Source organism: Podarcis pityusensis (assembly GCF_964106645.2).
Source record: "Podarcis pityusensis genome assembly, chromosome: 4".
NCBI classification, from domain to species: Eukaryota; Metazoa; Chordata; class Lepidosauria; order Squamata; family Lacertidae; genus Podarcis; species Podarcis pityusensis.
Genome location: NC_138027.1, coordinates 2,644,115 through 2,669,883, shown reverse-complemented (window position 1 = coordinate 2,669,883; position 25,769 = coordinate 2,644,115). Strand labels below are relative to the sequence as shown.

At 48.7% G+C, this 25,769-nt stretch overlaps 3 protein-coding genes across 4 annotated transcripts in view; all 3 read left to right on the top strand.

Moving 5' to 3' along the window:
* Nucleotides 1–25,769, top strand: part of LOC308475163 (olfactory receptor 52E4-like) — a gene marked incomplete at its 3' end in the record, with an annotated part of 165,605 nt that overhangs the window by 83,872 nt on the left and 55,964 nt on the right. The window lies entirely within an intron of this gene.
* Nucleotides 2,632–25,769, top strand: part of LOC308475059 (uncharacterized protein) — a 343,827-nt gene continuing 320,689 nt past the window's right edge. Inside the window, exon 1 of the mRNA XM_081001830.1 lies at nt 2,632–2,684. The gene's annotated coding sequence lies outside the window, so the exon portion shown is untranslated. The remainder of the gene's footprint in view (nt 2,685–25,769) is intronic.
* LOC308475110 (uncharacterized protein) lies at nt 3,919–15,052 on the top strand. 2 transcript variants are annotated; one of them, XM_081002024.1, is made up of 5 exons: nt 3,919–4,387; nt 4,583–4,670; nt 5,620–5,702; nt 9,711–9,837; nt 13,295–15,052. In XM_081002024.1, exons 1-5 carry the CDS (start codon nt 3,986–3,988, stop codon nt 14,887–14,889), a joined length of 2,295 nt encoding a protein of 764 aa, XP_080858150.1. In that variant the 5' UTR covers nt 3,919–3,985; the 3' UTR covers nt 14,890–15,052. The 2 variants fall into 2 exon arrangements, with proteins under 2 accessions (XP_080858150.1, XP_080858151.1); XM_081002025.1 differs by lacking the exons at nt 3,919–4,387; nt 4,583–4,670 and adding an exon at nt 4,692–5,297.

Sequence of the window (25,769 nt, the reverse complement as noted above, 5' to 3'; positions counted from 1 at the left end):
TCTTATTTCATAGAGTCATATTGCTGTAGGAGACCAGAGGGGCAAACGAGCCCAGCCCCCTGCCAGACAGGAGACGCCATCGAGCACTCCTGACATATGGTTGTCAGGCCTTTGTTTAAAGACCTCCAAAAAAGAGATCTTTCATTGATGATGCATGAGAATGTGAACCCAAGATCTCTGACATCTGTTTAAGATAAAAATTTAAAACTATTAACCATCTGTTTTGGAGGGCAATAGGGCAAGGAGGGCAAGAGGTGAGCTGGTAATTAAGGTTCCTTGTTGAGACAAATGTAACATATATGACTACTTATTTGTCATTTATAGATAGAAGAATATATAGCTTTTTGTATCCCATAAAAGGCAATAGGAAATGGGTGTATCTTTTAGGATTGGTTATAGCAATCAGCCAATAGGAAATTCAACCAGGCTGATTGGACAGAGGCAGCCAAAGGAGGAGCAAGGGGGCTGGGCTGAGGGAATATAAGTGCTGGCCATAATGGCAGGAGACCAGGCCAGAGCTTGGTAACCATATACCACTGTGCCTCTCATTTATTTGTCTGACAAATAAATTATTATTTTAATTTCTCTATTGCTGCGTTGAATATTTCATTCCAGCTAAGCGTTAACCACAAGCAGGGTGCTACATTACATTTCCATTAGGACACAGACTATACAGCATAGGCAAAATATGCATAATCTTAGCTGTTCATCCTTTACCCAACCACTTTCTGCCTCGTCTGCACTTCACCATCTCTCATCAAGCCATAGTTCATGAAAAACACTTACCCAACCCATTTGATTTTAGTATCTGTGTCAGAACCCTCCTTGTACCTTATCTGGAGTTGTTTTTCTCTTTAACAATCGGCCATTAATTTCCCCTTTAACTGGTTTTTACTAGTCTTGTGGTCAGTTCCCATTCCTGTGCATGTTACGCTGGCCTCACTTATTAATGGGCCTAACCTGGGTCTTTTTTCCAGCCAGAACTTGCTGGAACTCAGTTCTGGCCCCTCTTGGGTGGGTGCCATTGCCATCCTAAGAAAATGAGGGAGGTATTCTGAAACTTCTTTTTCTAGAAAAATAGCAGAAAAATAGCACTGGACCTAACAGTTGCCCTACCTCAGTTCCCCATTCTTTAAAAAAATAAAAATCTGACTATTTATATTCATCAATGCATACAGGTATCACACTGTTTTATTCTCTGCCTGCCAACCCACCTATCTGGTATTCCTGCTCTGCCCATTACAGGATTCTCTGTGAATTCCCTCTAGCTGTGAAGCTGTTGTCTCTTTCAATATGATTTATGGCTTGTTCACTATTACCATCCTCATGCTTGATGTGGTCTTCATTCTTTTGTCCTATGTGCTGATCTTGCGGTCTGTTTTCCGGCTCCCCTCCAAAGAGGCCCAGCTCCAAAGAGGCCCAGCTCAAAGCCTTGGGCACTAGTGGCTCTCATGTTGCAGTCATTTTTGTCTTCTACACTCCTGCCTTCTTCTCCTTCCTCACCCACCGCTTCGGACGCAACATCCCCCAGAGTCTGTCGTGACCCCAGAGTCTGTCGTGCTGGATGAGGACCCCTGGCCTACACTGACTGGCAGCAGCTCCCCAGAGTTTCAGGCAGGGATTTCGTCCAGCCCTTGCAGGAGATGCCAGGGGCTGACAATGGGACATTCTGCATGCCAAGCAGATGCTCTAGGGCTCCCCATATTTCACTAGCCTTTCAATGTTATGCTATTAGCAATCGTGGAGATTCCACCTGCCTTTTTCGAAAGAACACTCACCTGGTCTAATTAATTAATTAATTAATTAATTATAATAATTTATACCCCGCCAATCTGGATGGGTTTCCCCAGCCACTCTTGGCGGCTTCCAACAAAAGATTAAAATACAATAGTCCATCAAACATTAAAAGCTTCCCTAAATATAATAATAACAACAACCATCCATTTTCAGTCCATTGAATTAGCAATTAAGCATTTCTGGATGTGGGAATGGCATACTTTTGTATATTAGTATAAAAAGCATGCATAGGAAAGTATTACATTTATGACGAGAATGGGATTTATTTATTTTGAACTTCGCATGGTTCCTCCTTGGCAATGGTTTCAGCAGGGCTAGAACTCAGGACCTGCTGCCTTGAGGGACATCTAAGAGCAGTTGGGCAGGGGAAAGGTCTCCCTTGGGAGGTGGTGGACTCTCCTTCCTTGGAGGTTTCTCAGGAGAGATCGGACGGCCATCTGCCATGGATGCTTTAGCTGAGATTCCTGCATTGCTGGGGTTGGACTAGATGACCCTGGGATCCCCTCCTATCTCTCCACTCCTGAATTCTAGGAGGAGCTTCCTTGCCTCCTGCAAAGCCCTTTTCCCTGCAAGCTCTTCCTCTGGTTTCCGGCCAAGGGAGGGAGATGCTCAGAGTCCAGCCAAGAGCCTCACCCCCAAAAGGATATCTGGGCATTGGCGTAGCCAAATAACAAATAATAAGAATATGAGGTTCTGCCAAGCGAGAGAGGGCTGAGCTGGAGGGACTCGGCTTTGCAAGGGTTAAAGGGAACAGAGCTGCCTTCCTAGAGAGACCAGGAAGCAAGGGGGGGCCAGGTCCTCCAGAGCCAAGGCCCCTCCCTCCCAGTCCTTTCCTGCTTTGGGGTCTCTCCTGCAAGGGCTGCCTCGCTGCCCCCTCCTGGGATCTGGTGAGTCTCCTCTCTCTCCCCCCAGAGGGTGCAGTGGGGAGACGGGGGGGGGTCCCCAGGGCTGCAGCAGGGGAGGGGGCCTGGGGGGCCGGATCTGCTCCTGCAAGGGGGGGGGACCCCAAGTCAGGGAGGAGAGGGTCCTGCCAGGGAGGGGCCAGGTCTGCCACGCTCTCCTTCCTGCAGATCAGAGGATCCCAAACTCATTTGGCCCTCCGCTCCCCCCCCCTTTCAGAAAAGATCTCCCTTCTTTAAACAAAGGAGTCCCTGGGACTTTAACTCTGTGTGACATCGCTCAGCGTCATTGCACAAGAGAGGAAACATCTGCAAATGGTTTTCCAAAACCAGACGAGGAGGTGGACTAGCCCCCCCCCAAAAAAAAGGGTGGGAGAGAAAGGCCAGGAATAAAGAGAGGGATCCCAGCCCATAGTCTGACTGCTGCATTGGGGACCAGTTTCCCAGTGTCTCCCAGGGCAGCTCCCCACGGAGGCCACTGCAGCAATCCCCTCGCACCCAGAGCAGGGCATCCCAGGACCACATCCTCTCTCTCCCAAAGGGATTGTTGCTGGCAAAGCAGCCGGAAATGGGCGCTGCTACTCACTGAGCCTCCAGGGACCTTGACATCAGTGGCTGTGCGTGTGTTAAGCCATCTAATAGAATAATCATAATAAATTGCCAGCCTAAATTTCAAGGGAGATGTCTTTGGCCCTGCGAACGTGGCCCTCAGGGGGTTGTCCAGATACATTCCTGGCCCTCAGAGCAAAAGAAAAGGGACCCCACCCCAGGAGTCTGTATTGAGAGCGGCAGAGAGTCCAAGTGGAAGAAAAGGAGACAGAAGCAGGGGAGTGGGGGTGGGGGGAGAACAACTCCTGAGGACCCCCAGGTGAGGACCCCCACTAGAGCCAAGCATCAATTTTCCACAAGATACAAATGACTCCCTTGTCAGTCGGTTCTGACTTCATGCATTAACTGGAAGGCAGCAGAAACCAGACTGATTCACCTCACATTAATCCCTTCAGTTGCCTCCACATTTTGCATTTCTAGAAGGCTAGAGACATATTTCTTCTCCTCTTACTCCACTTTCCCCCCAAAAAAGATAGCTCATGGACTAGAATGCGGTGCAGTCCAGCCCTAGTTCCCAGGAAGACTCATCCATGCTTGCTCAGGGAACCTTTTTCTTCTCCTGATATTAGACAACTTTTGTAACAGAACAATGTTTTTGCTTTGTAGGATTCAGACAGACAGAACTTGGCAGAAGACCAAAGTGTTCCTTCTGATCTCAAAGAGGCTTCCTGAAAGCACAGATGGATGAGCAAGACTCAGCTGGCCCTGGCAAAAGAAGAGGCCATCTCAACGAAACTGGGAGCAATGGGGGATTCTGGGAAAACTCTGTGCTGAAGATCCTGGGTGAGGAGGACACCCTCCGCTCAGAGGTGCAGAGCCAGCAGGTGAGGCAGTTCTGCTGCCAGGAGGCCAAAGGACCCCGAGAGGTTTGCAGCCGACTCTACCACCTTGACCATCAGTGGCTGAAGCCAGAAAGGCACACGAAAGCTGAGATGCTGGACCTGGTGATCTTGGAGCAGTTCCTGACTGTCCTTCCCCTGGAGATGGAGAGCTGGGTGAGGGACTGTGGAGCAGAGACCAGTTCACAGGCGGTGTCCCTGGCCGAAGGTTTCCTCCTGAGTCAGGCAGAGGAGAGAAAGCAGGTGAGAGAGACTTTCCTCTGGATACTCCCAAGGGGCTCCAAACAGGACAGAAACCATCCCATAATGGTCTGCTGATGGCAAATGCTTTTTCTGCAAGGCATCCATGGAATGAGATCTCACACCTTTCAAATCTTTGTCATTCTCTTTCTTATATTTTCCCCCATTCTTTGTTTTGAATCCTTGTTTCTTTTTCAGGGAACGGATCTCTTTGCAGAAATGGACCTGGATTCCTGTGAGGCAGAGAGGCCTCCGTTGGACACCAGAGAGCGGCCACTGGAGGAAGGTGCTTTTTCTCCACTGGTGTCATTCTGTTGGTTTTCCAACTCATCTGAGGGTTCTTTGTCACGGCTAAAAATTGGCCTCTGTTTCTTTAATGCTTAAAAAGCTGGGTCAGCATGAGTCAGCGGCCTGCACCGGGTTGTATATATAGAGTGAGAAATGTTAGTTTGGTTTGGGTTGGTTGGTTGGTGAAAGCTGGTAGTGTTGATGTGTGTACAGTTGGTCAGTTGCTTTTGTGTACAGTTGGTCAGTCACTTTTGCAGAAAGGCTTTTAAGAATAAAAGCAGAAAGTACTCTGCAAGGATACTCTTCTTGTGGACTCTTTTATGCCAACAAGGGTCCGAGGACCAGGCAAAGCAACAAAGGGAGGTCAGAACCTTTTTTTTTTTTTACAAACACTGACAGGTTATGGGCCCAGTGTTTCTGAGCTTGTGCAGAGTGCAAAGCGATTGACAGCATCTGAGCAGGGAGCTGGTGAGTCCTGGTGGTGTATGGAGCCAGTGGCTGTGCGTTGGAGCAGTTGGTGGCAAGCTGTAACTGTCTGCAGTGACGCTGGGGCAGCTAGGATCTGAGGATCAGGAAAGCACTCAGCATCGGCTACTGGAACAGTTTGAACTGCTAGAGGACCACAGTAGGCGACTCACAGAGCATCTACACCAGTACTCTGCAAGGATACTCTTCTCGTGGACTCTTTTATGCCAACAGAACCTTTTTTTTTTTTACAAACACTGATATTCTTTTCATCTTGTTTTGCGGGGAGACAGTTGGGAACAAGGGTCCAGAGGAGGGGAGATGGGTTTTTGCACATCTAAAATATGAAATGGGCACAAACATCCAAATGCTCTCAGCAAGTATGGCTTTCTCAAAGGCCCTTCTGTAGTTAGAGATGCCCTGTTTCCCCTGTGAGAGAAGTAGGCACTCCTGGCGTCCTGTTTACCTTTTTTCTCTTGCAGGTGACAGAATGATGCCAGCAAAACCTCCTGATCCGCCTTTTCATGGGGGCAGAAGGGAAGCAGCGGCTGTGGAACCAGATCAGGTCAGGGGAAGCTGCCTTGTGGCGACAGAGACCGAGGGATGGAGCAATATCATGGACTGCTTGGGCACAGAGGAATGGTGGGAGGAAGCAGCTGGGGAACCAGGAAGGGAAGATGGCTCAGAGCCCAAGAAGTGGAGGTGGAAGAAGGATGAGTGATCAGAGGGTGAAGCCTGGGAAGAGGAGATGTCAGAAGCTAAAGGGGTAACAGGGCTTAGTGAGCTGGGAGACTCTGTGGCAGAATGCAGTGCAGAATCAGAGGCAGAAGAGGAGGAGGCAAGAGGGAGAGGAAAGTCGAGAGGCAGACGTGAGTCAGGAGAAGGAGGAGCCACTGGTAGTAACTCTCCTTCTGCCAGAAGCCACCCTCCCTGCTTGTCTCTCAGAGCCAGGAGACCCCCTGCATTACAGGAATCTCTGCTAGATTATGCAAACTGACAGACCCTCTGGGAATGAGCTGCTGTTCTCATGAGGCCCGAAACTCAGCCAAGTCTGTGAATATCGTGTTCTTGCTAAGAAAGTGTGAACTCCAGCTGTGTGCTGTGGGATTTCCTACCCATATAACTCTGACACCAGCCTTTTGAATTTTGCCAGTAGGATTCATCTGTAGTTGCAGTTTTCATGGAATCCTAGAGTTGAAAGGGACCCCAAGAGTCATCAAGTCCAACCCCCTGCATTGCTAGATCATCCAAGACAGATGGCCATCCAAAATTGTTGTTGTTGTTTAGTCGTGTCCGACTTCGTGACCCTATGGACCAGAGCACGCCAGGCACTCCTGTCTTCCACTGCCTCCCACAGTTTGGTCAGACTCATGTTTGTAGCTTCGAAAACACTGTCCAACCATCTCATCCTCTGTCGTCCCCTTCTCCTTTTACCCTCCATCTTTCCCAACATCAGGGTCTTTTCCAGGGAGTCTTCTCTTCTCATGAGGTGGCCAAAGTATTGGAGCCTCAACTTCACGATCTGTCCTTCCAGTGAGCACTCAGGGCTGATTTCCTTAAGAATGGATACGTTTGATCTTCTTGCAGTCCATGGGACTCTCAAGAGTCTCCTCCAGCACCATAATTCAAAAGCATCAATTCTTCGGCAATCAGCCTTCTTTATGGTCCAGCTCTCACTTCCATACATCATTACTGGGAAGACCGTGGCTTTAACTATACGGACCTTTGTTGGTAAGGTGATGTCTCTGCTTTTTAAGATGCTGTCTAGGTTTTCCATCGCCTTTCTCCCAAGGAGCAGGCGTCTTTTAATTTCGTGACTGCTGTCACCATCTACAGTGATCATGGAGCCCAAGAAAGTAAAAGCTCTTACTGCTTCCATTTCTTCCCCTTCTATTTGCCAGGAGGTGATGGGACCAGTGGCCATGATCTTCGCTTTTCTGATGTTGAGCTTCAGACCATATTTTGTGCTCTCCTCTTTCACCCTCATTAAAAGGTTCTTTAATTCCTCCTCACTTTCTGCCATCAAGGTTGTGTCATCTGCATATCTGAGGTTGTTGATATTTCTTCCGGCGATCTTAATTCCGGCCTGGGATTCATCCAGCCCAGCCTTTCGCATGATGAATTCTGCATATAAGTTAAATAATCAGGGGGACAATATACAGCCTTGTCGTACTCCTTTCCCAATTTTGAACCAATCAGTTGTTCCATATCCAGTTCTAACTGTAGCTTCTTCTCCCACATAGAGATTTCTCAGGAGACAGATGAGGTGATCAGGCACTCCCATTTCTTTAAGAACTTGCCTTAGTTTCCTGTGGTCGACACAGTCAAAGGCTTTTGCATAGTCAATGAAGCAGAAGTAGATGTTTTTCTGGAACTCTCTAGCTTTCTCCATAATCTAGCGCATGTTTGCAATTTGGTCCCTGGTTCCTCTGCCTCTTCTAAATCCAGCTTGCACTTCTGGGAGTTCTCGGTCCACATACTGATTAAGCCTGCCTTGTAGAATTTTAAGCATAACCTTGCTAGCGTGTGAAATGAGTGCAATTGTGCGGTAGTTGGAGCATTCTTTGGCACTGCCCTTCTTTGGGATTGGGATGTAGACTGATCTTCTCCAATCCTCTGGCCACTGCTGAGTTTTCCAAATTTGCTGGCATATTGAGCGTAGCATCTTAACAGCATCATCTTTTAAAATTTTAAATAGTTCAGCTGGAATATCATCACTTCCACTGGCCTTGTTATTAGCAGTGCTTTCTAAGGCCCATTTGACTTCACTCTCCAGGATGTCTGGCTCAAGGTCAGCAACCACACTACCTGGGGTATACGAGACATCCATTTCTTTCTGGTATAGTTCCTCTGTGTATTCTTGCCACCTCTTCTTGATGTCTTCTGCTTCTGTTAGGTGCTTTCCACTTTTGTCTTTTATTATGGTAATCTTTGTACGAAATGTTCCTTTCATATCTCCAATTTTCTTGAACAGATCTCTGGTTTTTCTCATTCTATTGTTTTCCTCTATTTCTTTGCATTGCTCGTTTAAGAAGGCCTTCTTGTCTCTCCTTGCTATTCTTTGAAAATCTGCATTCAGTTTCCTGTATCTTTCACTATCTCCTTCGCATTTTGCTTGCCTTCTCTCCCCCGCTATTTGTAAGGCCTCGTTGGACAGCCACTTTGCTTTCTTGCATTTCCTTTTCATTGGGATGGTTTTAGTTGCTGCCTCTTGTACAATGTTACGAGCCTCCATCCATAGTTCTTCAGGCACTCTGTCCACCAAATCTAAATCCTTAAACCTGTTCCTCACTTCCACTGTGTATTCATAAGGGATTTGACTTAGATTGTATCTTACTGGCCCAGTGGTTTTTCCTACTTTCTTCAGTTTAAGCTTCTCCATCTTTGGCTGCAGAGAATATAATCAATCTGATTTCGATGCTGCCCATCTGGTGATGTCCATGTGTAGAGTCGTCTCTTGTGTTGTTGGAAAAGAGTGTTTGTGATGACCAGCTTGTTCTCTTGGCAGAACTCTATTAGCCTTTGCCCTGCTTCGTTTTGAACTCCAAGGCCAAACTTGCCAGTTGTTCCTTTTATCTCTTGACTCCCTACTTTAGCATTCCAATCCCCTATAATGAGAAGAACATCCTTCTTTGGTGTCATTTCTATAAGGTGTTGTAAGTTTCTTCAGCACCAGTGGTTGGTGCAGAAACTTGGATTACTGTGATGTTAATAGGTCTGCCTTGTATTCATATTGAGATCATTCTATCATTTTTGAGATTGCATCCTAGTACAGCTTTTGCCACTCTTTTGTTGACTATGAGGGCCACTCCATTTCTTTTACAGGATTCTTGCCCACAGTAGTAGATGTGATGGTCATCCGAACTGAATTCGCCCATTCCCGTCCATTTTAGTTCACTGATGCCCGGGATGTCAATATTTATTCTTGCCATCTCATAGCTTTTCTGAGTTATTCAAGCCCCTTCGCCACGGCAAGGCAGTGATCCATGAAGGGGGCCATCCAAAATAGGCTTATCTTATTTCTAGACTGATCACTGAATGCAAAAATTGGTTTCTAAGCAGTGGACAAATGAGAACAAATAGTGGCCTGGATTCACCTAAGCAGCGCCATCCGCTGGAAAATGGAGCCTGCCCCCCATTCCTCCCCTCCCCCTCTCCATGCCCCCATGAACCCCTTGAATTTGGCTCTAGGGCATTGGGAGGGATCCTTCCCAGAACAGCTCACAAGGAGAGGAGAAAGTGGATCCTTCCATCGGGGAAACTGGAATGCTTGCGTAGGCAGAATGACTTGGAAAACACAAGGTGGAGTACCACCTATTTGCACAAAGACGGATACCCATAATTAAAAGGCAGAATAAAATAAGCATCCATAAATAAAATGTGCAGTTAGCAATCCTATTGAAACAACACCGCAACCCAGTCAGATGGGCGGGGTATAAATAATAAATTATTATTATTATTATTATTATTATTATTATTATTATCATTATTTACAGGAAGGAACCAACAGAGCATTGTGTAACAGATCATATTTCTGCTGTCTCAGAGGAGGACATTTCCCTTTTTCTTTTAGGGTCCAGTCTGCTTTGAAGATGTCACCATTCGTTTCACGGATGAGGAGTGGGCATTCCTGGATCCTGACCAGAGAGCTCTGCATAAGGACGTCATGGAGGAGAATTGTGGGATCGTGGCCTCTCTTGGTAAGGCTCCCTGTGGGATCATCATATCAGCCTGGAAATTCAAAACATACCTCTATGGAACCAACCTCATATATTTTCACAGAGCTCAATAGCGCCCCCTATAACACCTGGGAACATAACACCCCCCACAATAAATAGTAATGTACAGTTTTTTCTTTGAACAATCTTCCTAAATTATTCCTTTTTCTTCCATGATTGGGCTGGCCTGAACTGTTAGTTTCTGTGTGTTGCCACTGTGCAGTGCTCTTGGAGTCACAAGACTCTGTTTACATTCCAGAGACATTCCAGACTGCTGGAAGTCTCACGGAAGACAGGAGATGGATGTGATGTTACTGGTTTCCTGTTCCTTTGTTTTTCTGTTGCTCTCTGCTCTCACAGAGAGAGGATGTATTTTTTTCTGTCTGCGTAGCTTAGCAATAAAACCCTTAGCATGTAGCTCATATTTCTCGTCCTTCCCTGTGCTGGATACTCTGCGTAATGGGGGGAAATGTGCCTGGAGTCTTATCAGAGGCTCAGGTCGCTAATTATCATTGGAGGGGAATCCGAAGGCTCGACTGGAGGAGTCGCTCGATCGAACGCAACTCTGACAAGAACTGCCCAGGCCATCTTAAATGTCAGCTTCAGAATTGTTAGGAAAGATAAGTTGTGAGCTTTAGAGCTTACAGGGTTAACAGCTCAGAGTGTCCTGCATCTGGGGAGGAGCTTTCTCAACATCCGGGAAAGCTGTTTCTTCGTTCTTTCTGACTTTCGTTTTCTGCTGAGACAAGGAAGACGCAATGTCTGCATCTTCCAATGGTTTATCTTGCTGTACATACAATAAAGCTTTCTAATTTAGAGGAACAGCAGTGTATTGGACTCTGAGTTCTGCAAGCTCACACACACAAGCAGCACTCGCTGTGCCGCTCTGCTACAAGTCCGGGAATTCTGGAGCTGTGGAAACGTACCGGACACCACATACGTAGCTTCAGGTTTTCTGTTTTTGTATTTGCTCCTGTCAGTCTTGGGTTGATCAAAGAAATGACTGACAATGGAGATGGAGGGGATGCCATGGTTGGGCCAAACAAAATTCATCCCAGAGAAGAGCTAGACTTATTGAATCTCAGGTAGTAGTAGCAGTGATGATGATGATGATGAAGAAGATGTTTTACAAACTTAATCTTTTCCAGAACAGGACTGCTCTTAAATCAATGTAACACTGTAGTAATAATAATATTTTTTATTTATACCCTGCCCATTTGGCTGGGTTGCCCAAGCCACTCTGGGCGGCTTCCAACACATATATAAACATGAAACATAAATAATAATCTGGTCCCATATAAAAATAACATTAACTTTAAAGTAAACAACTTCTCCTAGTGGCCAAAATTGTGGAAACCTTTTGTGAAAAGTGTATTTCTGAGGTTTGATGGCTCATAACACCACTTTTGTGTGGAGTAATACCATAAAATTATATATCAATGAAGGATAATCTAATGAAGAATGTAATGAAAGAACTTTTATGAAGGAGTATTTATTAGAACAGCAGTCATAACCATTTATTAGAACAGCAGTCATAACCATTGGCAACCTTTAGCTTGAATTACGGCCTTACAATGCCTTCCCATGATATGAACCAAGTTTTTAGTTCTGCAGCTGTAATAAAGTGAAACCAAGATTAAATTATTGCCTCTGTTAATTGGACTTTATTGCTGGGTTGCTTCTGACTAACAAGTTTCTTTAGTCGGCTCCATAGATTTCTGATTGGGTTAAAGTTTGGGCTACTCCCAGGCCATTCCGGCAGTGAAATATCTTTATCTTGAAAGCACCTTTTGCACACAGCAGCAACATGACATGGAGCGGAATGCTGTTGAAGTATAAAATAGAATATATATATGTGTGTGTGTGTGTGTAATGTTTCCAAGGGGTTGCTCGAGAGCAAGCAGGCAAATATCTCCCTGCTTAGCTGTGAAGCCTTGCTTTTGCTGCCAAAATAAACCTTATCCGTCCGGAGCGCCACTCTCCCGTGGCTGACTCAATCGCTGGCAGAATCCGTGAGTGGGCGGTTCCTAATCTTTCCCCAGCAAAGCAGCTTCTTGACTCCCAGTCTGTGCCTCCCCTCTCTGCGCGGATGCTTTCTGCGCAAGCTGGGTGTGGGTAACGGAGGACGCCTCTCCTCCCCGCTTTGCCCAGGCAAGTTGTCCTGGCACCGCCTCGCCTCTTCCGACTCCTGCAGCTCCTCTCCACTGGAGGCGTCTTTATTCTCCTCCGTTGAAGAGGAGCTGCTTCCCACGATCCCTGGAGGCTCTCTGTAATCTATTCGGCTTTTCCTCTCTCCCTCCTGAACCGAGGGCAGTTCCCTGACAATATGCTTCAGCATCTGGGAAAAGATCACCTGAGGAACGCTTCAGTTTGGGCGCAAGTCTTTCATTTATGCATTTTAGGGCATTTACATCCCCATTAATGACGTAAATTTTGCCCACACCTTTTGCTGCCATACAACCCCAGATCAACACACTATCTGAGTGTTTCACGGTCGGTGTAATGCAAGTGGATGTAAATCTTCTCTGATTCTTCTCCTCATGTATGTCACGCCATCACTACCAAGCAAGGAGATTTGGGTCTCATCGCTCCAAATAACACTGTTCCATTGTTCTGCTGTCCAGTTAACATGGGTTTAATCTTTTCAACCTTTGCTTGAGAGATGACAATGGCTTTTTCCTTAGAATTCTAACATTTAGACCAGTCCTTGCACTCAACTTCACATTACATTGCGCCATGTCATCTTGTATACACCCAGATGATTTTCTTCTGTCATGTAGGGACAGTCTCTCCACTCGTCCATCGTCACTTGCCTTTGTGCACCTTTCCCTGCCTTTACCGGTCTGATTTTGTAGTGACTGAGTCTCCTGATACCTCTTCAGAAATATATAATGGCCAGCTCTGGTTAAGTTTTTCCTAATCTTTCATCAATTTCTTCATAACTGTAGCATTGTTCATTAAACAGTACAATTTTACATCACTTTCTGGGTGACCAGTCAACTCTTTGTGCCATTCCTATAATTTTATTATGTTTTACAAGAACACAAAAAAACCCAACCAACTTGATAGCAATCACAAAAGACACTGACAAAGTCAACCTAAGCAAGTTGTGCTTCCTTTTTCTGGTTATTTGGCTATAACATTAGATAGAATATGGGTAAATGAACAATTTCCGTTGATACATAATTGTATGATATTACTCCAAAAGAAGCAGTGTTATGAGCCATCAAACCTCTGAAATACACTTTTCTCCAAAAGTCTTCTACAATTTTGGCCACTACTGTATATCAAACAAAGCAGCAGTCAACAACTCAACAAAATCTCATAATAAATATGTTGGTTATTGACAAACAACAAAGGTAAGAAACACACACTGAACTCCCTTAAGTTCTTCTCCATTTGTTCCTGAGGCTCTAATCCCTTTTTGTCTCCATTTCAGATTGTGATGAATCAGAATTCAAGAACGAAGGTGACCACCATAAAATCCCCAGAGAGGAGAAGCCACGTGAAAATTTGGAGTGTGGAGAAAACTGCAGTCAGAGCTCCCATTCCACTTCCCATCAACAAAATATCCTTGGAAAGAAACTCTATCAGTGTGTGGAATGTGGAAAGAGCTTCAGCATGAGCTCCTCTCTCACTAGGCATCAGAGAATTCATACAGGGGAGAAACCTTATCAATGTGTGGAATGTGGAAAGAGCTTCAGTACGAGCTCGGATCTCACTAAGCATCAGAGAATTCATTCAGGGGAGAAACCCTATCAGTGTGTGGAATGTGGAAAGAGCTTCACTCATAGCTCCAACCTGACTTCCCATCACAGAATTCATACAGGGGAGAAACCCTATCAGTGCGTGGAATGTGGAATGAGTTTCAGTAGGAGCTCCTCTCTCTCTAGGCATCAGAGAATTCATACAGGGGAGAAACCCTATCAGTGTGTGGAATGTGGAAAGAGCTTCAGTCAGAGCTCTGATCTCACTTCCCATCAAAGAATTCATACAGGGGAGAAACCCTATCAGTGTGTGGAATGTGGAAAGAGCTTCAGTCAGAGCTCTGATCTCACTTCCCATCAAAGAATTCATACAGGGGAGAAACCCTATCAGTGTGTGGAATGTGGAAAGAGCTTCAGTCAGAGCTCCGATCTCACTTCCCATCACAGAATTCATACAGGGGAGAAACCCTATCAGTGTGTGGAATGTGGAAAAAGCTTCACCCATAGCTCCAACCTCACTTCCCATCACAGAATTCATACAGGGAAGAAACCCTATCAGTGTGTGGAATGTGGAAAGAGCTTCAGGAAGAGCTCCCATCTCACTTCCCATCAAAGAATTCATACTGGGGAGAAACCCTATCAGTGTGTGGAATGTGGAAAGAGCTTCACTGAAAGCTCCTCTCTCTCTAGGCATCAGAGAATTCATACAGGGGAGAAACCCTATCAGTGTGTGGAATGTGGAAAGAGCTTCAGGAAGAGCTTCTCTCTCACTTCCCATCAAAGAATTCATACAGGGGAGAAAGCCTATCAGTGTGTGGAATGTGGAAAGGGCTTCAGTCACAGCCACAGTCTCACTTCCCATCAAAGAATTCATACAGGGGAGAAACCCTATCAGTGCATGGAATGTGGAAAGAGCTTCAGTCAGAGCTCCTATCTCACTTCCCATCAGAGAATTCATACCGGGGAGAAACCCTATCAGTGTGTGGAATGTGGAAAGAGCTTCACCCATAGCTCCAACCTCACTTCCCATCACAGAATTCATACAGGGAAGAAACCCTACCAGTGTGTGGAATGTGGAAAGAGCTTCACTGAAAGCTCTTCTCTCACTTCCCATCAAAGAATTCATACAGGGGAGAAACCCTATCAGTGTGTGGAATGTGGAAAGAGCTTCAGTACGAGCTCGTATCTCACTAAGCATCAGAGAATTCATACAAGGGAGAAACCCTATCAGTGTGTGGAATGTGGAAAGAGATTCACTCACAGCCACAGTCTCACTTTCCATCAAAGAATCTATACAAAGGTCGGAAAAGCCATTAAACAACTTTAGGAACCAGACAAATCTCCACCTTTGGCTGATTAACATCGGTTTTGTGTTTTTATATTGTGTTTTTATGTTGTAACATTCCTGAGACCTGTGGGTGTAGGGAATAGGCACCAACTCTTAAAGCCCTAGGGGTCTTTGTCCCCCAATAAAATATTTGAGAGGGCCACCCCCCAGGGTTTTTTTTTCCAAACACAACCTTTTATTCTTCCACAACTTGCCATACAATTTCTCTTTTAATTTTCCCTCTACAAATAAATAAATAAATAAATAAATAAATAAGTAATTGTCAGGGCTGCCTCAAGTCTCAGCTCACAAAAGACCAACGCCAATCTCTTCTTATATACAAAAGTGTTTATTGCAGTTCATTGTTTGCTTCACATCCGAGGCGCGCAGCCCTACGTCTGTTACGCTTAGACCGCTGAAGTCCCCTCTGAGTCAGTCCCTCCCCTGCACCAGTTTAAGAGCCTTGCGCTGCTCCACCTCTTCCTCTCTTTTCTTTTCCGCAGGGTCTTCCTGCCGCTGGGGTTTCGCCCCTCCTGGATTCCCCTGACGCGCTATCCCCCGACTGCTCTTCCCCCCTCCTGCGGGCTTTGGGACCTGGCCCCTCCTCCGGGCTCCCTGTACTTCCGCGCGCCTCCACATTTGAACTTGGCGCGCGCGCCCAACCTCTAACCTTCCTTTTGACAGCTACACTACTCCCTTCACTACTCCCCTCCCCTTCCGGGAGGGTGGCTTGCTCCGACCTCCCTCCCTTCTCTGCTGCCGGAGCTGCTTCCCCTGATACACTGGAACCTCCACCCCCTTCGCTGCACTCTGGCGGGGAGGCTGGTCCTGACGCCCAGCTGCCACTTTGGGATCCCCCGCTGGCCCCCTGCTCCTGACACGTTCCCCCTGGGGCTCCCCTGGCCTTGACCACCGGCGCCCCCTTCTGGGAATCCTCTGATTCGCTGGAAAGACTCATGGAATCTCTTGAGTCATTGTCATCCTCTTCCTCGCTGTCCTGGGACTCATCCCCATCGCTCTCCATCTCCTGCCTACCCTGTGCCCCTGTCCCTGAACCCCTGACATCCATCCCCCCCTCGAAGCCCCCCCTTCCCCCCTCCCGCTGCTCGGGCGCAGGTTCCGGGAGCTCCGTTGTAGTGGGTGTAGATGCTGGATACAGTTCGTCGACGTCGATCTCCTCTGCTTCCAGTTCAGTGTATGAGTGCTCGAAACCGGGGTCCTCCCCCAACACATCCAAGTCCTCCCCTCCCCCTGTTACTTCAGGCGATGCTGCTTGCCAAGGCCCCCTTAGCCACCCCCTGCGCCACTCCTCTTCTGATTGATCGTCCCACCAGTAAGAGCGGTCCGTGTCCACCCCCGAGCACGATCCCCTTGGAGGGCTCGATTCTGGCGTGGTCTCCTCTGTGGAGGAGAACCCCCGGAATGTGCTGTCTGAAAGTGTGGGCGTAAAAAGCCAGTCGTCAAAATACTCCGCTGGCATGGGCCTGTGTGGGAAGAGTGCATGGAACTCGTCTTTAAGAAGAGGTTCCTCCAGAGCATAATCTGGCACCCAACTGTTGGCGCTGGCCGGGGTACCTTCCCTGGCGAGGAGGTATTCTACTCCCTCCTCCCCCCATCTCGAGTCCAGAATTTCCGTGACCTCGTTGAGTGTCGGGGTCCTCGGTGACTTCTCCCCCCCTGGTGACTTTCTACGTGAGTCTGGTGCCGTCCCTGGCTCCTGAAATCTGTGTGGGGCCTTGTAGGGTGTAAGCACCGACCTATGAAAGACCGGGTGCATTCTGGAACCTTCCGGGAGGGTCAACCGAAAAGCTACGGGATTGATCTTGCCCTCAACTTGGTATGGCCCTAGCTGTTTGTGTCCTAGCTTCTTCTTGGCTAACGACTTGGCCGGCACTGCCTGGGCTGCTAACCATACCCAGTCCCCCACCTGGATGTCTTCTCCTGCCCTCCTGTGCCTGTCTGCCTGCACTTTGTAGGCGTGTTTAGCTAGTTCCAAGTGCCGTCGTAGCTCCTCGTGGACCTCCTGCAATTCTGCTGCTAAATGCTCAGCTCCCTGCGACTCCCCCTGCGTCGTTGTCTCCAACGCCGGGAAGGTTCTGGGATGTCGCCCATTGTTGGCGAAGAACGGTGTCACCCCCGTTGACGCGTGCTTCGTGTTGTTGTAGGCAAACTCGGCCATCGGTAAGTAGTCCACCCAAGTTGCAGGCTTTTGATTGGCGTAACATCGCAGGTACTGCTGCATGATGGCGTTGACCCTCTCCGCTTGGCCGTTGGTTTGCGGGTGTCTCGCCGACGCTAAGTTGATCTTGACATTCAGGATGCCCAGGAGCTTCTGCCAGAAACTGGAAATGAATTGGCGACCCCGGTCGGACAGGATGGACCGTGGTAAGCCGTGCACCCGGAACACGTGGTCTATGAACAGCTTGGCGGTCTGTTCCGCTGTTGCCACCTTCGCGCAAGGAATGAAGTGTGCAATCTTGGTGAACAAGTCTACAACCACAAGCACTGCCGTCTTGCCTCGCGAACTGGGCAGATCAGTAACAAAGTCCAGCGCCACCCTTTCCCACGGCTGTAGTGGCGTCTCCAGCGGTTCCAGCAATCCCGCTGGCTTCTTGTGCACTGGCTTGGACCTCTGACAAGTGTCACACCTGGCGACGTAATCCGCGACCTCTCCTCGCATCTGGGGCCACCAAAAGTCCCTGGCTACTAAGTCCGCCGTCTTTTCTTTGCCGAAGTGACCCGCGCTGGGTGCGTCGTGTAACTGCTGTAAAACCTTCGCGCGGAGATCGTCTCCCGGCACGTAGAGAGCACCCTTGCGGGTTAGCAGGCCGTCGCGTATCTGGAATTCGTCGTCCTTTGCTGTCCCTCTGCGCACCTCCTCCATCTTGGATCGTGCGAACGGATCCGTCTGTAGCGCGCGGCGTACCGCGTCCAGGTCCACGGCGGCGGAAGCGCATGCCCACGCCTGCAGTGCGAAAATGTGCCTGGCTGCCACTGGTGCCGCTTCCTCGAGATACTGCGGTTTCCTGGAGAGGGCATCCGCTATGACGTTGTTGTCTCCCAGGATATACTCTATCCTGAAGTCGAAATCCGCAAAGAACTCCGCCCATCTCATGTGCCTCTGGCTCTGGAGCTTCGCCGTGCGCCAATACTCTAGGTTCCTGTGGTCCGTGCGGACTTGCACGGTGTGCTTGGCTCCGATGAGGAAGTGCCGCCACGCCTTGAAAGCCGCGTGGATGGCCAACAACTCCCTGTCCCAGATGGTGTAGTTCTGTTCCGACTTGCTGAGCTTCCGGGAATAGAAAGCGCAGGGCCTCCAGTTCCCTTGCGGATCTTCCTGCAAGAGGACGGCCCCCACTGCTCTGTCAGATGCGTCAGTTTCAACCCGCATGGGCCTGCCGGGATTCACGTGTAGCAGCTGTTCTTCGGACGCGAAAAGGCTCTTAAGTCTCCTGAAGGACTGCTCCGCCTGGTCCGTCCATGTGAACTTTTTCTTCTTGGAACTGAGGGTGTCCGTGATAGCTGCCGTCTCTTTCGCGAAACCCCTGATGAACTTGCGGTAAAAGTTGGCGAAGCCGACGAACCTCTGGACTTCCTTCCGATTGCGCGGGCTATTCCAGTCCAACACCGCGCGGACCTTGGCGCTGTCCATGGCTAGTCCCTTGTTGGACAGCCGGTAGCCCAGGAAATCCACCTCCGTCACGTCGAACTGGCACTTCTCCAGTTTGGCGTAGAGTGTGCTCCCGCAGCCTCTGCAGGACCTCCTTTACGTCTCTCTCGTGAGTCTCCCGCGATTCTGAGAAGATCAGAATGTCGTCGAGGAAGCATACGCACTTCTTGTAGAGGAGTCCCGCTAGCACGTGGTGCATGAAGGCTTGGAAACAGTGGGAGCCATTTTGGAGACCAAACGGCATAACTCTGTATTCATAGGTGCCCAGCGGTGTGAACATGGCCGTCTTCCACTCGTCACCTTCCCTCATGCGTATTAGATTGTATGCTCCGCGTAAATCCAACTTGGTGAAGATCCTCCCCTTCCGTACCGTCGCGAGCAGGTCGTCAATTTTGGGCATGGGGAAGGCCTTGGGCTTTGTCATCGAGTTTATGGCCCTATAGTCCACAATGAGCCTTTTTTGGGGCGTGTCCTTCTTCACGAAAAACACAGGACTGCCCCCCACTGCCTTGGATTCTCGGATGAATCCCCGCTTCAAATTGTGATCTATGAACTCCCTGAGTTCCTGCATCTCATCTTCAGACATGGAATACAGCTTCGCAGTCGGTAGCGTCGCCCCTGGTAAGAGGTCAATTGCACAGTCGTAGGGCCGGTGGGGTGGTAATTGGTCAGCTTCTTTTTCGCAGAAGACCTCCAAAAACCCCTTGTACTTGTGGGGCACTGCCTGCACCATGCCTAGATGCAACTGTTGCCCTTCCTCCTGGCCCTCCTCCTCCTGGCCGGTCTGGATGCAATGTTGTGCGCAGTAGGACGAGCCAAAGGTGAGCTGCCGCTGGTACCACGCTAATGATGGGCTGTGTCTATCCAGCCAACTCATGCCTAACACTATAGGCGTGTCTGACAGTCGGGTGACATTGAAACTGATGACCTCGCGATGATTCCCAATTTTCAGCAGCATGGGTGGCGTCTGTTGTACCACTTGCCCACCCAGCAACTTTCTGCCATCTACCGTGACGACGTTCAGAGGCAGCGTGGCTGGTAGTAGCGCTATGCGATGCTGCTTGATGAACTGCATCCCCACGAAGTCTGCGTTGCTCCCTGAGTCAATCGTAATGGGGACTTCCAGGGTGAGTCCATCAGGTAGCTGGAGAGTAGCAGTGAGCTGCACCACAGGCTTGGGTGGTAAGGGGTCTGTAGGCTGCAAAAGCGCTGGGGACTGCTTCACTGACTTGCCTGGCTGAGCCCCAGCATGTCTGCTTCCAGCCAGGCATTGTCGTTTCCCTGAAACTGTGCTCCTTGGAGCGCTTCCCCTGTTACTGTTGCTAAGGCTGCAGTGTGCTTCTGGAGCCTCTGGGGACACTCTTTGGCCATGTGCTGCGCACTGTCACAGACGTAACACTTCCTGGTCCCTCTAGGAGGCTTCGCCTTGACTGCTCCGGACGCTGAGGCTCCGGCAGCTGTCTGAGCCTTTGCACCACCCAGTTCCATTGGTTCCTCCCCCTCCCTCAGCCTAGGCGAGGGATGCGTACGTCCCAGGTTGCTGGGAAGAAAAGGAGGCGTTCTAGCTGGTGCGCGGACTTGGCGCCCCTCCTCACTGTGCCAAGGGCGTTCTTCGTGGCGCACTCCTATCGTGAGTGCCCTCTGCACGACGTCTGCTAGGGTTTGAGGTCTGTCCCCCCTGGCCAACTCATCTTTTACGGAGCCATGAAGCCCCTCCCAGAACAAGTCTCTCACTGCCAATGAGTCCTTTTACCAGCCCAGCACATTCAGCAAAGCAAAAAAGCGAGAATGGTACTGACGCACTGTAGCCTTGCCCTGCCGCAATCCATGCATCTCCCGGCGCGCCACATCAACATCAACTGTAGATTGGAAGCAAGCGTCCATGGCTTTGATAAATTCATCAGAGTTCCTGCGGGCAGGACCATCTTCGCGCCACAAATTGCGTAACCAGGCTCTAGCTTCCCCATGCAAGTGGGACACAATAAAGCCTACCTTCTCCTCCTCATCTTTGAAGTCTTTCCGAAGCAAATGCAGCGCGTATACGACGTCTGCTCTGAAACTGGGATAATGCTTCAGGTTTCCATCGAAGTGGGCTACTAAATTGCCCCCCCTCCGTCCGAGTCCGATTCCCTCTGATCTGGACCCCGGGAACCCCTCTTTGCACGCATGATCCCACCTGGCTTGCAGATCCTGGCATCGCGCTTCTGCTTCGGCAACTGTCTTCTGAGAGACCCGTACTGCAGCGGAGAGTTCAGCGACTGTGTTTTGCAGGGTCGTTATCTGCTCCTCAGTAGTCATGTCTGCCAAACTTCGTGAGCTTTGCAAAAAAAATTTTGCGGTTTCTTGGAGAGGGGACTTACTGTCAGGGCTGCCTCAAGTCTCAGCTCACAAAAGACCAACGCCAATCTCTTCTTATATACAAAAGTGTTTATTGCAGTTCATTGTTTGCTTCACATCCGAGGCGCGCAGCCCTACGTCTGTTACGCTTAGACCGCTGAAGTCCCCTCTGAGTCAGTCCCTCCCCTGCACCAGTTTAAGAGGCTTGCACTGCTCCACCTCTTTCTCTCTTTCCTTTTCCGCAGGGTCTTCCTGCCCGCTGGGGTTTCGCCCCTCCTGGATTCCCCTGACGCGGAATCCCCAGATTGCTCTTGCCCCCTCCTGCGGGCTTTGGGACCTGGCCCCTCCTCCGGGCTCCCTGTACTTCCGCGCGCCTCCACATTTGAACTTGGCGCGCGCGCCCAACCTCTAACCTTCCTTTTGACAGCTACACTACTCCCTTCACTACTCCCCTCCCCTTCCGGGAGGGTGGCTTGCTCCGACCTCCCTCCCTTCTCTGCTGCCGGAGCTGCTTCCCCTGATACACTGGAACCTCCACCCCCTTCGCTGCACTCTGGCGGGGAGGCTGGTCCTGACACCCAGCTGCCACTTTGGGATCCCCCGCTGGCCCCCTGCTCCTGACACATTCCCCCTGGGGCTCCCCTGGCCTTGACCACCGGCGCCCCCTTCTGGGAATCCTCTGATTCGCTGGAAAGACTCATGGAATCTCTTGAGTCATTGTCATCCTCTTCCTCGCTGTCCTGGGACTCATCCCCATCGCTCTCCATCTCCTGCCTACCCTGTGCCTCTGTCCCTGAACCCCTGACAGTAATGTACAAAGGTCACAAGAAAATCAAAATACAAGAAAATACAAAAGTGGACAGGTCCCATATTTGCAGGCCAAACGCAAAAGTTGCTTTGAAGCAGGGTTTCCCAAACTTGGGTTCCCAGCAGCTCCTGGACTACAGTTTCCACCATCCCTTTCCATTAGTTCTGCTAGCTAGGGATGATGGGAGTTGTAGTCCAAAAACAGCTGGAGACCCATGTTTGCTTTAAAGGGAAGGTAGGCTGGCCCTGTGACACCCTCTGCTAGCTAAATGAAATTAACATATCGCAAAACTGAAGTTTGATCGGCACTTCAACCTCTAGGGAGCTTCTAGGTGCTTTCTGCGCCACCTAGAGTACCCATAGAATTGTGGCTTCTACTGGCAACACACACAGGAGAACAAATGAAAGACAAACACAATGGACAGGAAAAAACCTGGAAAGGGTGATACCAAATGGACACAGGTAGGGGAGATGACATGCTAGAAGTGTTCTCCAGGCAAGGGGAGCTGCTGGGCTCAAAATTTTACTTTTTTAAAAAGTCACTGCCATTATAGGCATTGCCCTTCAAATGGTGTGCATGCATCATGTGATTGTTGGTTTCTATTTCCCTCACTGAGCAGCAACTGCAGTCACAAGACATTGTTTTGCATTCCACAGTCCAAGTTACTGTTGGATTCCCACGTGAATGGGAGACTGGATGTGACGTACACTGGTTTCCTGTTTTTCACTGTTCTCTCAGTGTTCTTTGTTTTCCGAGAGGGGTTGCTTCTCTGCTCTCACAGAGGCGAGATGCATGTTTGTATTCTCTCAGCATAGAGTGGAAATAAAGTTAAGAATGTGGCACATACTGCTTATCCTTCTGCTGTGTGGACTACTCTGTTTGGGCTCAAGATGAGACGAGCCTGTATCAGCTTCAGATGGGCCGAAGCTGGTCAAAATCTCACATTTTTGGTTATGGGCCCAGAGAAACGGAATCGGACTGCAGAATGGCTGCTGGCAGAGGAACGGATCGGACGTTATCTGCTCTGCGCATCAAGAAGATTGATGAGAGGTATGTGCTCATGCTCCGGGCAGCCTGCCAGCTCCTAGTTAATGGCTTTATGGCTGGACTTTGAACTTTTAAAGCCGTTTGCCGCCGCACAAGCTCACAGGCTCGGGAGGCTTGAAAACCGAAAGTACTTTTACAAGTGCTTTTGGAAGCAGCTGTACACAGACGCAGCTTGTTTAAAGCAGCAATGATGGCTAATGCAAGACTGGCTGATGCTTGTGGGATTCCTAGGCTCAATAAGAATTATGTGGAGTGGGTACTCTACGCAGAGGCTCTTCTGCAAAAAGAAGGTCTGTTTACAGTTATTACAGACAACCCCCCAGCTCCAATAACAGATGAATGGGCAGCTAAGGATTGCAAAGCAAGGGGAACTCTTATATTGATAGTCTCCCCAGAAGAGCTCTGTCTGTTGCGTGATAAGACCTCAGCCAGAGAGATTTGGGACACTTTGAGAGAGGCTCATTTGAGGACAGAAGCTGGTGCTTCTTTGTTCTACTATGCCAAGCTATATGATATGGCACTTGCTGAAGGTGCAGATGTGCGTACACATCTGATGGAGATGCAGAATCTGAGACATGAGCTGCAACAGAGAGGACTCACCTTTCCAGAGGCTGTGTTCCTGCGCAATGTTTGCCATCTTGCCAAAGGTTGCAGGCAGCTTTACCTGCAGCAATTGCATGTTGATTGTCCTCTTAAAAGACAAAGTCCAGCAACTGGAGGAACGTGTAGCTACGCTCCAAAGAATTAGAGAGCTGGAGTTCTTCTTGGAAGCAACAGAGCACACTGTCTCCACCAAGGAGGTGACAGGGGACTCCCCTGAGAAGGAGGCTAGTTCACCAACACAGGAGCCAGATATATGGAGAAACGTGACTCAAAGAAGTAGGAGGCCCAGGGTTCGCTCTGATTGTTTAGAAATACACAATCGCTTTGAGGTCCTCTCCCCTAGCATGGAAGACGAAGAGCAGACTCCATTTGAGGATCTCTCCCTCATTACAGTCGATCAGGTATATGAAGATGAGCAGCAAAGTCAGTCCTCAGGGAATGTGCAGGCGACCTCGGAACGGACAGCTCACGGAAGAACCCCGACCAAACCTAAGAGGAGGCGTGTAGTGGTGATAGGGGATTCCCTACTGAGGGGAACAGAAGCAGTGATCTGTGGGCCTGACAAGATGTCTCGGGAAGTGTGCTGTCTCCCCGGGGCTAAGATCCAAGATGTAACTGAACGACTGCAAGGAATCATAAAACCCACTGACAAATACCCCTTCCTCTTGGTTCATGTGGGAACCAATGACACTGCAAGCAATAGCCTCCAGAAGATCAAAGGAGACTACGAGGCTCTGGGCAGGAAATTGAAGCAATTAAATGCACAAATTGTCATCTCATCTGTCCTCCCAGTTGAACGACGTGGCCCAGGGAGAGAGGGAAAAATAGTGGAAGTGAACAGCTGGCTTCGCAAATGGTGTAAACAGGAACGGTTTGGATTCTTAGATCACGGACTGCAGTTTCTTGAAGATGGACTTCTGGCAAGCGATGGGCTGCACCTCACAAAGGTTGGGAGAAATGTTTTTGCTAAAAATCTCAGAAACCTCATCAGGAGGGCTTTAAACTGACTAATGTGGGGGAGGGAGACAGTGCTCCTGAAGGTAGGAGTCTATCAATTGATGAAGATGATCATCCAAATGTCATAGACCAAATGGAGCAAACAGCACGCAGACCTAGTGGTGGGAGGAAAAAATCCTTAAATAAGAGACACGGGGGAATTATTAATGGACTTCAATGTCTGTACACTAATGCGCAAAGCATGGGAAATAAACAAGATGAGCTTGAGCTCTTGGTACAGCAAACTAAATATGACATAATAGGCATCACTGAAACCTGGTGGGATAAGTCCCACGATTGGAATGTAATAATGGGGGGATACAATCTATTTCAGAGAAACAGACCAGACAAAAAAGGAGGAGGAGTGGCGTTATATGTCAGGGATGTGTATACCTGTGAAGAGATCCAAGATTTAGAACCTCAAAGCCAAAGTGAGAGCATTTGGGTCAAAATTAAGGGAGAGAAGAATAACAGTGACCTCATTGTGGGAGTTTACTATAGATCCCCAAGCCAAACGGAGGACATAGATGATGCCTTCCTGGAACAGATGGCCAAGCATGCAAAAGGAAGGGAGATAGTAGTAATGGGGGACTTCAATTACCCGGATATTTGTTGGATGTCAAACTCAGCCAAGAGCATAAGGTCAAACAGATTCCTCACTGGCCTTGCAGACAACTTCATTGTCCAGAAAGTGGGAGAAGCAACAAGAGGAACAGCCATTTTAGATCTGGTCCTAACCAATGTTGATGACCTGGTTAGTGGGGTAGAAGTGGAAGGATCATTAGGCGCGAGTGATCATGCTCTTCTGAAGTTTACTATACAGCGGAAAGGAGCAGCCAAGCATACTAGGACTCAATTTCTTGACTTTAAGAAAGCCGACTTCATAAAACTTAGGGAAGTGCTGGGTGAGATCCCATGGACAGTAATACTAAAAGGAAAGGGAGTTCATGATGGCTGGGAGTTTGTTAAGAGGGAGATAGTAAAAGCACAAAGTCAGGCAATACCAATGAGACGGAAACATGGAAGGTGCCTAAAGAAGCCAGGGTGGCTATCTAAAGAACTTTTAACTGAGTTAAGATTAAAAAAGGATGTGTACAAAAAATGGAAAAGGGGGGAAACCACCAAAGAGGAATTCAAACAAATAGCCAGCACGTGTAGACACAAAGTCAGAAAAGCTAAAGCACAGAATGAACTCAGGCTTGCTAGAGAGGTTAAAAGCAACAAAAAAGGCTTTTATGGGTATGTTCGTAGCAAAAGGAAGAACAAAGAAACAGTGGGGTCACTCAGAGGAGAAGATGGTGAAATGCAAACAGGGGACACAGAAAGGGCTGAACTCCTCAATGCCTTCTTTGCCTCAGTCTTCTCCGATAAAGAAAACAATGCCCGACCTGAAGAATTTGGAGCAAATGATTCAGCAGA

Bases quoted from the DNA above. Each gene is read 5' to 3' on its own strand.
- LOC308475110 (XM_081002024.1), top strand. From the start codon at position 3,986: ATGGATGAGCAAGACTCAGCTGGCCCTGGCAAAAGAAGAGGCCATCTC. The intron at 5,703-9,710 runs GTCAGGGGAAGC...TTTTTCTTTTAG, and splicing joins CGGCTGTGGAACCAGATCAG to GGTCCAGTCTGCTTTGAAGA. The intron at 9,838-13,294 runs GTAAGGCTCCCT...TCTCCATTTCAG, and splicing joins TGGGATCGTGGCCTCTCTTG to ATTGTGATGAATCAGAATTC.